We start from the raw sequence: 14,184 nt of genomic DNA, 5'->3' as shown, positions 1-14,184 counted from the left end.
TTCCCCGCTGGCCCCGCCACTCGCGCTCGGAAGAGCGGAGCCAGGAGACAAAGCGCTTTACGGGCAGCGAGCAGGGGCTGCGGCCCCACAGAGACCCGGAGGGACACGGCTCCCGGCGCCGGGGTGGCCGTCGGGGCACCGCGCAGTTCGGCCCGCGGCGAGAGGGCCCGGCCCAGCACAGCCCGCGGGGACAGCGCGGGGCCGTGCCCTGCCATAACGGGCCGGGCCGTGGCGGGCCGTGCCGGGCCGGTCACGCTGCCGCCGGCCGGCCAGGGCGCCGCGGGAGAGCCGCCCGGCTCGCCCAATCAGCGCGGGCGGCGCGGCCGGGCCGGGCGGCAGCGGCCAATCGCGGAGCCGCGCTGGGGCCGGAGCCGATAAATGCTGCCGGCCCCGCGCCGCCGCCGCCGCCCGCCGCCCCGGGACCGCGTCGCAACCCCCCCCTGCCCCCGCCTCGCCGCCCGGCGGGGCCCGGCCCTCCCGGTGCGGGTCACTGCCAGAGGGGCAGCGGCGGAGCGGCCTCCTCCCCGCCCCCCGCGGCGGCATCCCCCACCCCCTCCCGGCACCGCTGCTGATTCGGCGGGACCGGCTGACAGCGCGGCTCTCCCCCAGCTCAGCCCGCACCGGGATATAACCCTGTCGGCCGCCGCCGCCGCGATGACAACTCTGGCCGGAGCTGTCCCCAGGATGATGCGGCCCGGGGCCGGGCAGAACTACCCCCGCAGCGGCTTCCCGCTGGAAGGTAAGGCCGCGCCTGGGCTGCTCCCACTCGGGAACGCGAGGACTGCTCCGGGACAGAGCAGACCCCGCCACCCCACTGGCTGTCAGGGCCGCTGGCCCGCGGCGGGGCTCTCGCAAGGCCCTGTCCCGGGATGGACACGGCGGGAGCTGGCGGCTTCGGCCTCGCACCCCGGGAGTGGTCTCTCCTCTCCGGGCGGGGGGGGCCGACCGGGAGGCCGGCGGGGCAGCGGGCGCCGAGTCAGCCCCTAGGGAGGGTGAAGGGCAGGGGCTTGGGGGGCCCGGAGTTAGGGAGAAAGTTGGGAAGAAACTTGCAGTTGGAGAAAAGCGATGCAGACGGGATCGGAAGGCACTCTGGAGGCAGGGGCTTGTCCCAGGCGGCTCTTCCCTCGGGGAGCCCGCACCGGTTCCCCCTTCTCCGCCGGTGTCGGGAAGCCCTTACGCCCGGCTCCGGTGCGGGCGCAGCAGGTGAAGCCGCCGTCCCCCGCCCGCCGTGGCGGCAGCGCGGGTCTCCGGGCGGCCGGCGGCCTCCGAGCGCTGCGGAGCGGCGGCGGGGTGCCTCGCAGAAAAGCGACAGCAGAAAAACCCACAATAACAAGAAAAAAAGACCCAGCAGGATCCGAAGGAGACGTTAACGCCATTTCCCCTCCCCTCCTTTTCCAGTCTCTACCCCTCTCGGCCAGGGCAGAGTCAATCAGCTCGGAGGAGTGTTTATCAATGGCAGGCCTCTACCCAACCACATCCGACACAAGATAGTGGAGATGGCCCACCATGGCATAAGGCCCTGCGTCATCTCTCGCCAGCTGCGCGTGTCCCACGGCTGCGTCTCCAAAATTCTCTGCAGGTACCAGGAGACGGGCTCCATCCGGCCGGGGGCCATCGGCGGCAGCAAGCCCAAGGTGAGCCCCTCCGGGCCGGGGCCGTGCGGGGCCGGGGGCAGACACGCACCGCTCGCGGCCCCGCCTGCTGCCCGAACACCGCCCCGGGCTGCCAAAACCGCTGCTGGAGTTCGTGAAAATTAATCGTTTTGTTTGGGTTTTTTTGGTTTTGTGTTTTTTTTTTTTTTTGAGAAACGGTTATTTAAAAAAAAAAAAACTTCTGAAACGAAAGTAGGGAGAAGGGGGCGTTTTTGTGGGTGCGTGGCTGTCCGAAGTCCCGAGTGCCCCCACGCTCAGCCCCGCGCAGCCGCGGGCGGGCTCGGCGCTGGCGGGACGGCCCAGTGAAGCGGTCGGTCGGATGTCGGGGCTTGCAGAGCGCGGCGGGATCGGGCCCTCGCGTCTTTTCCTTGTAAGGCCCAAAAAACAATTGCCCGCATTTCCCTCTGCCTGCCTGCCGCTGCTTCTCCTGCGCCGTTTATTTTCCGTCCGCTCTGAAGCTGCGTGTATTTATGGCTGCGCCGCTAAAAAGTTTGCGCTCACAGTAACGCAGGCAGCCGCGGATCCCGGTCACACCGTTAGCCGCCGCTTCCTAGCGCAGCTTTTCTTTTCCGCGAAAACGAAGTAAAGGTTTGCCTTTGTTGAACGTGACTGCTAGATTTATTTTTTTTTTTCTCCTTTGCTGCTTCTAAAGTAGCAATGCCTGAACTTTCCCTTTCGGTGTTAGGACTAGAGATTTTTTTTTTATAAGCGTGTTACCCGAACGACAGGCTGTTCCCAGCCGGGAGACCTTTGATTTTGTTTGAATTCGGCTTAATTTTAAAATCACGAGGCCATCGAAGAAACATCTCAGTGCTCGGACCTCTCCGCGGTGTTTATGACGTGATTTTTTTATTTGTCGCTGCGAACTTTGTTCGGCCGAAAACTTCACTGGCTTGAGCTCGGCTCGCACGGAGCCCGCCGCGGGTCCCGGCCCTGAATTTCCCCGGGACTTTCTCTCGGCCGCACCGCAGCCGGTGCTGCCTCATTCGGGGTTTTCCTTGCCCGGGGCTCGATCCCCCCTTCCCCTATCACCCGCGAGGGTCTCCTGGGACCGGGTCTTCACCCCGGGGGTTGCTTACCTTACGCGGGCCCGTTCTCACCGATTACGCTCCCTCCGATTTTACCTTGCCCGTCCCGGGGGTGTTCCACGGCGGGTGTCCGCCGGGGCCGGGCCGGCGCAGCCCCGCGGCGGAAGGCCCCGGCCGCCCCGGGGATGCCGGCGGCGGCAGCCCGGGCCCCGCCGCCGCGGCCGGCCCCGCAGACTGTGCCCGCTCGCCTCGTCTTTACTGAAGCAGGTGACGACGCCGGACGTTGAGAAGAAAATCGAGGAATACAAGCGGGAAAACGCGGGCATGTTCAGCTGGGAGATCCGGGACAAGCTGCTGAAGGACGGGGTGTGTGACCGCAACACGGTGCCATCAGGTACGGGGCGCCGCCCGGGCAGCGGGGCTCGGGGCCCGGGGCTGGCGCGGGAGGGCAGCAGCATACCCGGGGCGAGCCCCGCGCCCGGCGGATATGGACCAGGGGACGGCAGCGGGCGGGGACCGGCAGGCGCCCCCGGGGGGGTCCCCGCGATCGGCGGGGGTGTCTGCAACCGAATCGCACCCCCCCTCCCCCCTGCCGCGCTGGTGCCGTCGGAGACGCGGAGCTGGGAAGCGGGAGCGCTTCCTGCGCCGGAGGGTCGTTTGCAGGGCGGGGGCCCACGCAGAGCCGGAGCGGTATTTGTGCGGGTGTCCGTGGGCTTTTCTCATCACCCGCTGCCCCCGCTCGGGAAAAAAAAAATACTTGCGGGGCCGCTGTGCCGGCGCTGGAGCGCAGTGCGGGCCGGTGCTCCGCGGTAAGTCCCGCGGGGAGGGAAGGGGAGCGGGCGGCGGCTCTCAGAAGCTCCGACTGGTAGCAGCCGGGGGGGCCATGGGGCAGCGGCACCGATGTGGGGCTCGACTCCCCGGCCCGGCCGCCGCGCGGGCCTGCCGGGGACGAGCCCAGTCACAGCTCTGCACTCCCCCCGAAGTGAGCTCCATCAGCCGCATCCTGCGGAGCAAGTTCGGGAAAGGCGAGGAAGAGGAGGCCGAGCTGGAAAGGAAGGAGGTGGAGGAAGGCGACAAGAAGGCCAAGCACAGCATTGACGGCATCCTCAGCGAAAGAGGTAACGTCCCGTTTTCCCCCGCGCTCCGCGGGGCCCTGGCACCGGCCCGGGGCAGCTCAGGGTGCCGGTATCGCTCCCCTTCTCCCGGAGGCCGTCCTGGGGCCAGGAGCTGCCTCTGAGGGGGCGGCTGCCGCGTCCCATCGCGCCCCACTCCCCCACCGGTACGACCCCGCAGCGTGCGGGAACGGCGCGGAGGTGGGGGCAAAGGTGGGGGTCGCCAGCTGCTTGGCTGTCAGTAGCAGGGCCGGGGCCGGGAGCTGGCAGGGCTGGGGCCGCAGCGGAGCCCCAGCCCCCGGCGCGGCCACGCAGGGGCTGCTTTGCCCGCCCAAGCCGAGCTAAAGACCGCAGCTGCACAGAAGGGGCAGCTGTAACCAAAGGCTGCGGAGCCTCGAGTCTCTGCAGCCGTCGGGCAGGGCAGGGAGCCGCAGGGTTCGTTGCTTCTCTTAAAACTGCTGGGAAAAGCTTGTGTTGGTGCCTGGCCGGGGGCTGCGACCTGAACACGGCGGAGGCGCAGGGTGGTTCCGCGGGGGCTCCGGGTCGTGCCCGGCTCCCCGGCGGGGCCGGGGCCGAGGGGCAGGCAAGGGCCCGGCTGCACGGCCTGTGCGTGGAAGTGGCTGCCCAGCACAGGCACTGGTGAAGGCGAGACAAAAGTACCAAATGAGCTGGTCAAACATTTGTACAACTTTTCCAGCTTTTACAAAGAAGGCCTTCTATACACAATCTACACTTGGAGATGAACTTGGAAAACAAAGAGGGGGGAGTCCATTGAAACTCACACTTTGGCTTTGCACAGACAAAGCTTCAGCTAGCAGCAGCTTGATGTGAACAAAAGAAGGCAACCTTTTTATAATTCAAGGAGAAAAGAAGAGAAAACAGCCCCACAAAAGACCGAGAAAAGACATTATGGGCTTGCAATGAGGGATGAATTATTCAATGAGCCCCTAATAGCTGATGCTCCACACAGTTTTATGGACTCTCCACCCTGGAAAAAATAGCTGGTTTTACCTAAAAAATGTTTCTAGCATTTCTAGACATTTAGAGATGCTGAGTGCCGTTCAAGAAGGACAGCCGGAACCCCTTCTTTAAAAGTAGGATATCTCCTTGCTGTGTAGGAGCAAACTCTAAAACATTCCCTAAACTTTGTTTTCAACTCTGTTACTAAAGCTTTCAGGGAAGCCTCATCTTCTGTGTGTCTGTGTTTGTGTGGATGCATGTAACGCAAACATGCAGAAAATGCTAACGAACTAATAGGGTAAGCTGAGAAGGCACAGTTTGATTGCCCAGTCTAGCTGGCCCTGTACGATGGGTCATAGAGCTTCCCCCAGAACCTCCTGCAACAGAGAATTGTTCTGAGGGGTGTGCACCAAGGGAAAAATAGCTAAAGTCAGTGCCCTGGTTGTTTTAAAATACCTGGCTTTTCTGCCTTCCTGAATTTCTCAAGAGAGATTAAAAACAGAAGATAGGAAGCCCTGATAATATCCCTGCTTTATGGAACAAAAAGTAATTAAGAGAGACAGCAAGAGAAAAAATACTGTCATCAATATATCCCACCCCTCTACTTCTCTTTGAAATACTCTTCCTGGTCTTTGACTCTCCACTCTTTAAAGCAGGGTTCCTGATCTACCATAAATTGGTGTCTGGGCGTGTGGCTTTCGCCCTCCAGTGCGGGGTAGCCCCAAGACTGTTGCAGGAAAAGCACTGGGGCTGGCGGTGCGTTGCTGCGAACGGGGGCTTGCTCGTGCCCCCCAGCATGGTCGTACGAGGAGGCTGCGTTCTCCCCTCCGACCTACCCTCTTTCTTTGCTTTCTGCGGATGTGAGCCTCCTACTTTGCTGCTTCTGAGTTCAGTCAGTGGCAAGATTCCCCCTGACTAAATGGGGTAGCACAGCCCTATCCCGTCCTTCCGCATCCAGGTTTTTCCCAGATGAACGCGGTCGGGCAGTTCTGTGCAGACGGCAGATTGCTAATCCCTTCTGTTCTGTGACAGTGCCTGGGAAGGTTTGGCAGTTGGAGGGAGAGCGTGCTCTTCCCCGCAGCAATGCCTGCTCCCCCTCCCTGGCTAGCAAGCTGTTGCTTAATCTTATTACTGGAGTGGCCGGGATGCCGCAGCGCGAGAGAGCTGGTGCTCAAGAAAGGATTTGTTACCATATACATGTCTTACGTATGGTGTGATACTATAGGGACAACACACTGGGGAGCTCAGAAGAAGAAAAAAACAACCATGAGATAAGTCCGTTGCTGCTTTCGGTACCCGGCCAACAGAAAGTGTTCTGCTTCAACTCCCATTGCCAGCAGAGCTGCTGCTATTTCACCCCGTCTATAAAAACCGTCGGGTCAGATCCTGCTCTCTTGCGACTATAACTGGCAGTGCTCCTGAGGATTTTGATGCTGCAGGATCGTATTTGCCAGCCCGCAGCAGCCGGGCCACGAGGCCTGGTGTGGCAGAGGGTGCCCGCTGACGGGGCCTCTTCATGCCCTCTCCGACGCATGTCTGAGGGTCGTTCCGGCGGTGCGCAGCAAAACCCCGGCCTGGCAGCTTGCCGCCGAGCGCTCTCCGTGGGAGTGCACTGCGTTACAGTTACAGGCTGAAAAAAAAAAGCAGTATTTTGGAGTCTTTTGTAGTTTGAGTGGTCTCAGGGTGCTCAGGGTACCCCAGTAGCAGGAATGTGGGTGCCGGGAGATGCAAGGGAAGGCTTTTGTTTCGGTCAGAAAGCAAGTCCTGGGGCTGAGCGTGGAATCGCTCTCCAGCTCGGGAGCACAGATTTAGTGCTGGACACTTGCTGACGTTGCCTGAAATCCCCTCCTCACCGTGGGCATTTGGGTGGCCCAGAGAGAGGCTTTTTTTTCTGGGGGCAAGGATAACAATTGTTGTAATTTTAATGGTAGCTAATTCAAGATTTGGGATTTGGGGAGTACTTAGAGCAGAGTGGGATTAGAAAGAAGAGAAACATGATATTTTTGAAAGATGTGTGGTAGAAACAGTATATGATGGGGCTTGGGATTTCTCCCATCACATGCATAAGTGTAGGTAAACTTTCATACGCCCCGCTGCGATTCTGTTTCAGCCTCTGTTCACGGACACTTAAACCCGATTCTCCTGCCGGCGCTTACAGATGCCACATGTGCAGCCTGCTTTGCTGTACTTCGGCATTTCTGTCAGTGTCACCCTGATTTGGGACATACATTTAAAGAAAACCTTGATTGTTGCAACGCATATCAGGAAGCTTATAATTCTATAATAGCATATCTGTATTTCTGCATGCGTGATATATTTTTATTAAAGGCACAAGCCATAAATAAAGAGCATGAAAGAGAAACTTTTGTGCCTTTATATGGCACATCGGGGGCATATTTTTAGCGTAACCGCTACAGAAGAGGGAGTCACTTGTACCTTTAGCTGGAGTTATGCGCGGCATGGTTTGCTGACTAATCTGATAACTCCCCGCTTCATAAGATAGCTGTTGTTTTCTGGCAGGAACCGGTGGCTTTCAGCGCTCAAACGATGGGGCGTAGAGCTGGTCCTCGGGCGCGCTGCGAGCGGGCTGGGGCTGGGGCTGGGACCCCCTGCCCGGCCTCAAAGGGGGCCTCTGTTCCCGGCCAGCGGAATTGGCCCCCGGGCCCTGTCCTGGCGGATCCTCCCCCAGTCATGCGCACCCGTCCAAAAAGGGCCCTACTCATCCCGAGCCTCTACCCTTGGCTGTACTGAGAGCAATTCAGGCTACAGCAGACTAAATTGCCTCCTTTATTTCCTTCTTACTTTCATCTTGGACCAAACCCTTCCCCCCTCTCCCTCCCCTTCCTCTTTTCTTTTTTTTCTGTGTGCCTGAGGCTCACATTAATACAATTTCGGCACCACCCCTATTTTTGTGTGTGTATGTGGGGAGTTTGAAGGGGGGGAAGGACCGTAGCACAAAAGCCCTGCTCAGCAGCTAGAAAGTTCAAGCTGCTGCTGCTTCTCTAGCAGTGTGATGCCTTTCCTGTTTGTGAGTTTTGGGAAACATTTTTGCTTTGTACTGTAATGGAATTAGAGGACAGATGCTGACTGTAAATGGGACACGCGACTACCAGCCCCTAGCTTAAATATTTAGATGCAATGTTACAATTACTGACTTGATGCACAGGCTTTGAAGTGGTGGCACATGATCTAAAGGGTAGCTCGGGCTAGATGGGCTTGCAGATGTTTTGATTAGCGCTGGTCAGTGTCCTGCAGCCAGTTATTTTTAGGTTGTTAAACTAATAAAGGCAGTTTATTAAGGGACAGGATTAACATGCAGGCAGCAGCTATTTTGAGTCATCCTGTTCACTTCTGCGTCGTAGGCCATTGGGCTAGTGGCCGGAGCTTGGGACGAGCAGATGCCGAGTTAGATTTTGGCTGTGATTTTCTGGTGCAGGGCTTGTCATGATTCTGCTCCAGCGTCCCAGGGCGCAGTGGTAAGAGGACGTACTCGCCGAGTGAAATAGGGTTGTGTCTTGCTGCTGAGAAGCACGATGTGTTCCCCCGCTCAACATTCCCGGTAAAGGTTCGCTCATTGAATGAAATGTGATGACTGTGGCTGCAGGCAATTAATCTTCTTTAGTCTGGGGTTTCATACAGTACTTCACATATTTGGTGACTAGCAGGTCTAAGAAAGCGGCTCGTGTAACTTGAACAGGATTTCATTTTGGAGGCTCTCAGAGCTGACAAGAAAATAGTGCTTAATTAAGAAAATCTCCCTAGTGACTCCAGGATTTGGCTCAAGGCAGATAGTGCTAACAGTATTTTCTGTCGGTCTTTTTCCCCCTTGCTTTCCTCGTATCTCCATAGTGTGCGAGAGTCCAGCCCTGGATAGGAAAGCCAGGTGCTGCACACGGGCAGATCGACGTAGGTGATGCCACGCAAACCCGATACAGCTTTGTTTCTTCTGCCGGACCCGTCGTCACTGTGGGGCTCTGCGCCAGGCTCCAGCTTGCAAATCATTATTCTGAGCTAATAATAATAATAACTGATGACCTCAACGACCAATAATGACCTTACCATCCAGCGAGAGCACGATGTCCCAGCATGCTGAGCATTTTCAGAAGGGCGCTAAATGTTTGTGTTTTGAGTGACTTCAGAGCGGAGTTTGCTGCTCCCGAGATCAGCCCATGCTCTCCTGCCTTGAAGGCGAGCTGGGGGACTTGAGGAGAGCGCTAGTGGCAGAGTAACTGCACACTAATCGCCTTACATGAGCTCTAGTAATACTTCCAGCTGTGGGAAGAAAGGGTGTTAGTCTAGCAGCGGCGCTCTCAAGTAATACAGAGATACATCATCTCCCTTTCTTGAAATAATGATTTCATTAACGGGTTTGTGTGTTTTGCCATCTTAGGAGCACTTTCTTCAACTTAAAAAGAGTAGAACCGCTGTGGGCATCCCTTCCAGTTTTCCTGATTGCATGTATCTAGAACAAAGGCAAATGTACTTTAGCAAATATCAGGATTGTTTCATGCACGGCAGTTCATTAACTTGAATTTGCACCCGAGTTGGCATCTTATTCGGTTGCTCTGAAAATCTTAATAATCTATTTAGACAGACACGGTGTCATTCTGGAAAGGCTGAGGCAAGAAACATGGTCGGTCGACTTCGGTGTGGCTAGGACTTGCTCCGAAAATGTGATTTTTATCTTCGGCTTTCTGCGTTCTCCACCACTGCAAAATCCTTGACGTCAGTGGGAATTTGCCATGGTAGAAATCAGGCTCTTCTTGAAACCAGCTCTGTAATGTGCTGAGCAACTGCAGCTCTGGGGGAAGTCCTCAGGTTTAGGATGTACGATGGGTTTACTGGATCAGGTATCAGACCTTCGCTTCTGCAAACGCTATCATACGTGGGTAATGGCGAGGAGTCCCGCTCAAAGGGCCTATTCATGTGTGTAAAGTTCCTCACGTGGGTTGGGGCAGGCAGGACTGGGGCCCAAATTTGTTCTATTCTGTTAGTAGAAAGTACCCACTGAACAAGAGTGTGACTCTAATCCCGAGTGAAACTCCCTGGCAAAACGCTCTTCGAGGGCAAGGATCTTTGTGCTTACACAGAGGTAGCGATGGAATCAGCAGACAGACAGAGGTTTTAATTTAATGAAAAACTAATTAGCAGTTAATGCTGAAAGTAAAAGTCGATGCCGGTGAAATCTGTAAACCAGATTATTTTCTGATTTCTAGTAGTAATTCTTTGTTGTATCAGTCAAAGATGACGCTCTTATCTAACGCTTACTCAGGGAAGGTTTAGTTTGGTATTAGGTTTACTTATTGATAAGGGGTTGGAACAGGGTTTAGAAGAGGGAAGCCAATAAAGTTGATAGTGATAAATTATCACGAGTCCCCAGGGCTGTGTAATAAAACTGCATTGGGAAATGAAGCAGAACTACAAAGTGCTCTCTGGTTAATTTAAGAAGAAATTGAGTGAAACGCAAAGCAATAAATCAGAGCAAGCCAGTCAACGAGAATTTCTCCATGTAAATGTCACTTTAAATCCTACCTAACACACACATGTGGCTAGAGAAATAACAAAATATATAAATAAAAATGCAGGATACTTCCAAGTGTTCCCCAAACGCTGAGTGCTCTGGCTAATAAAAATGATGCACGGTAACGTAATTCACCGCAAGACCTTGTTCAGCGTAGTGTGAGCGCAACGTTTTACTTCGCTTGCCCTGGAGTGCTCCTGCCCCATGCTGTTAAACTAATTCAGTTTAAATCACTTTGCCTAGGAAAAAAAAAAAGTGACTCGTAATGAAATTAAAACTCACTGAGGACACATTAGAGTTAAAGAGTGTCATGCACCGAGATTATTTAGTTAGTGGAGTTTGATGTAATTGTCGACAGGTCGTTTATTCATTCTAGTAAATAAAGACTCACGAACTATTAAGAATGTGCGTATATAACTAGTAAGACAGTAAAAGGCAATTAAGCAGTCAGTTTAATGTCTTATCTTGCTGCTTGCCCTACAGTTGTTTTACAACTAGGAATTAAAATTTGAAAAGGAAGTTTTCAGTGTCCCTGGCCAAATATTGATTAAGTAGTTGTTTGCTGATGCCATTGTAGCACATAAAAAGGCCAGTAGTTCTGCCCCTTGTTGTTCATCTTCCATTGTCGCCGATTCTTAACCTCGGAGATCAAAGGAGGATCATTTCAGTTTATCTGTCTTGGAAAATCCTTCTTTGCTCCTAAACCCATATGGATTATTGGCCAAATTGTCTTTAATGAGATGTGAAATTTGAATGGAATCCTTATTTTGCATGGTCTGTTGGATGTATGCACTGTATGCTCTTAGAGTTTTGTGGGGGATTTTTGTTTAGCATTACTGGATTTGGTTTTGCTTGAATTGTTTTATTTTTAGTATACTATGCACTGAAATTTTACTATTACAGCAGGTAAAATATGTGGTATTTCACTGAATTTTAATGAAATAAATTTTATTGCATGTAATCTTTTTGATGAGTGTAGTCTCAAGAAAAAAAAAAGTTGTGTTTTTTCATACCAGATCACATAGGACATAAATGGTGCAGGGCTGCCACTAAAAGGAGGGGAGTTTGAGAAGCCAGCCAGTTCTCCAGATGGAGCTCTCAGCATAAAAGGCACGCAAACGAGCTTGCAGTACTTCTTTGTGCAGTTCCGTGAGTTTTGATTTTATAGACCTCACTTGCCTCAGCAAAGATCGTTGTACAGCCCCTCCTCACAAAAGGGGGAGAAGTCAGACCGGCCAGCCTGTGCTGAAAAGCAAGCAAGAGTCCTTGAGAATAATCAGCTCCTTGTTGTATTACAGAAAGCTATACTTATTTCAGAGATAGTAAAATATACTCCACCACATCCTCAGTAGAAGTGGCTGTGCGATCTGGATGTGTTATGTTGGCTTGTAATTATGATACGGCGTTTCAGCTGAATTGTAGGGTATGTGAGCGTTAGATCCAGGTCCCGCTGCTTCCACTGGCATCTCTGGACACAGAAATTTAACTTCACAAAGAGTAGTAGGAAGCCTGGAAAGCCGGAAAGCCTCTCCTGGTGTCACATTGATTTTATGTGCGTGAGCCTTGGCTGCTATGGTGACAAACAGCAGAGTAAAGGGCTAAACCAGATTTTTTTAAATCAGCATTTTCTCATTCCTTTTCTTAAATACACTGTTTTCATTTTGGCTGGCTATCTCCAAATCAGATACCTGTTTGTGCATACTTTGCAGGTACCCAGCTAATTTAAGAGACATTCTGCCCCAGAATAACAGCTAAAATTCTTTGAAAGCATTTTTTGGTACAAATTTCCTTTAAGTCCATGAACTCAACTTGGTCGTTTCCATGGAGAGCTGTGGTGAGGACAGTGATATACATTCTACCTTTTAATTTTTTTTTTTTTTTTAATGGATACTTGCCTGGATGTAGACTTTCTGCCAGACATGATCGATGTTTATATCATGCACAAGTCCATATATGGACCTGTCCTAAGGATTTTTGTATTTATGATATGCCTCATGTTGGATGTCTGATCCAAAAATGACTATGTACTAATTTCTTTATCAGATATAATGTCACATAGATCACTGTGGTTTGAATTGTATGAGGAATAAACTGTCTGCAGCTGACATTGCTGCAAGCAGACAGCTTATTCAGCCCCCATCAAACCTTATTCACCTTGTTTAAATGAGTAGGACTGTTTGTGCCAATATACTCACGATCTGTTCCATATACCAGCCCAGAAAGGCGATAACAACTATAGTTCTCCTGGCAAAATTACTCTCCTCTCTGTTAAAAATGTAACCCATGTATAATCCATGTACCTCCTGCGAGGCAGTAGCACCCACATACTCAGTGTAACTAAACTGGACTTAAAACTGCTTTCCATCTTTACGTCTTTGGCTCAGAGAAAGGTGGAGATGAATATAGACGGGTTTTATAGAAGCCAGGCTAATGGGGTAGCAGGGAAAGCTTCCACGGAAAATCGCTTTTTACTGAAGATGGTGTGGCAGAACTTCCTTTTCATTTTGACCTAAGGGCTGGTTGTTTGATCTGGTGTGAAGTGCTGAAGGGTTGTGGGGGGGGGTGTGTGTGTGTCAGTGTCTCAGGGAGGACTCTGACACCTACCCAGCCCCTCCGCTTAGGCTGAGCGGCGAGAAAAAGCCTGCACAGAAGTAGCTGGAGGTCAGGTTTCCACGGGTTTCACAAACAGCAAAATAAGTTGTTTTCATAAAGGGGAGAAATGTGAAGATGGAAGGTGAAATACACTATTTTCCCATTTTCACAATGAAATTCTGTGAATTATATTTTGGCCAAATTAGAAAAAATATTTCTCAGGAATTCTATTTACCGATGTATAAATCGAGATTAACTCCACCGCAGCTGGTGGACTGATGCTGGTGTGTGAGCAAACACTGAATTAGATCATCAGTATTGACACGTAAGAAGGGATCACCTTTCTTTGAGTTTTTAATACATGTGGTGTAGAGAAAGGCATGGAGCGCTCTCACCTCTCTTGCTGCCTGTGGGAGCGATTACGGGTACGGTGTATAGCTTAACTATGTTCTTTGTCGGCATCTGTGGAACTGGAAAATAATAGAAGAAAACATTTAGGAATCTTATTTAGAAGATTGTACAACAGATTCTGCAGCTAGGAAAAAGCCCTGTGGGTTCATCCCTGGTTTAGCACAGCTGGTGGGATCTGCTCCCTTTTAAATCAACAGGATCAAGCAAAAATGCTCAAATATTTGGCAGCTGTACAGAAAATCACGCAGACGCCTGTTGCTTTAGCACCCACAATTTGTTTTCCGACAAATACAGTATTGCCTTTTGAAAAGCCCCTGAAACTAACTGCTTGTCCCCCTCTTCTGAACAGCAGCAAGGCTGGCATAAACTGCGTGTCGTGGGCACCGGCGCAGCTGATGCGGGCCAGCCTGGGCTGAGCCGGTGCCCAGCGGGGACTCGAGAAGTGGAAAGTATTGCAGGCTCTCGGGATCCTCACTTCTCCTGGTGCAAATGCAAAATGGCTGCATATAGCAGACATTTTGTTTATCTTTTTATTATTTCCTTCTCCTTCTATGTTTAAGAAGTTTCTTGAGACCACATTGTACCGTCATTTACAGCTGAACAATCGCCTGCTCACATCGAGGGCTGTGCAGGTCACTCAGGGTTGAATTTGGCCCTGCTATGAAAGCTTAATTACGTTTCAGATTTGAGGGAGCTCATTTGCGTTCTCAGACTTCGCAAGAATTTATGGCACTAAACATCTATTTTTGTTGATAAATTAAGAGATCTGACACGGCAAGTAGCGTAGTTAAAATAAAACGTTACAGGCGGAGCAAATTAAAAAGAGGTGTTTTTGAGAACTGCACTTAAAAAATTTTCTAGCAAATGATTTAGCAAAAAAAAAAAAACCAAACAAACAAAAAAAACCC

At 52.3% G+C, this 14,184-nt stretch overlaps 1 protein-coding gene across 5 annotated transcripts in view; it reads left to right on the top strand.

Moving 5' to 3' along the window:
• Nucleotides 1-654: 654 nt before the first annotated feature.
• The window catches only part of PAX3 (paired box 3), a gene marked incomplete at both ends in the record, with an annotated part of 78,454 nt that continues 64,924 nt past the window's right edge, over nt 655-14,184 (top strand). For 4 of the 5 annotated variants that reach the window (XM_082003703.1, XM_082003701.1, XM_082003700.1 and 1 more), the window contains 4 exons: nt 655-739; nt 1,399-1,634; nt 2,945-3,074; nt 3,664-3,798. In XM_082003703.1, the coding sequence (XP_081859829.1) occupies nt 655-739; nt 1,399-1,634; nt 2,945-3,074; nt 3,664-3,798 (586 nt within the window). The remainder of the gene's footprint in view (nt 740-1,398; nt 1,635-2,944; nt 3,075-3,663; nt 3,799-14,184) is intronic. The other variant, XM_082003702.1, reaches the window with a different exon arrangement.

The sequence above is a fragment of the Phaethon aethereus genome (assembly GCF_964289735.1).
Source record: "Phaethon aethereus genome assembly, chromosome: 9".
Taxonomy (NCBI): domain Eukaryota; kingdom Metazoa; phylum Chordata; class Aves; order Phaethontiformes; family Phaethontidae; genus Phaethon; species Phaethon aethereus.
The sequence above is the reverse complement of the archived record's forward strand: the minus strand, read 5'-3'. Positions and strand labels throughout refer to the sequence as shown.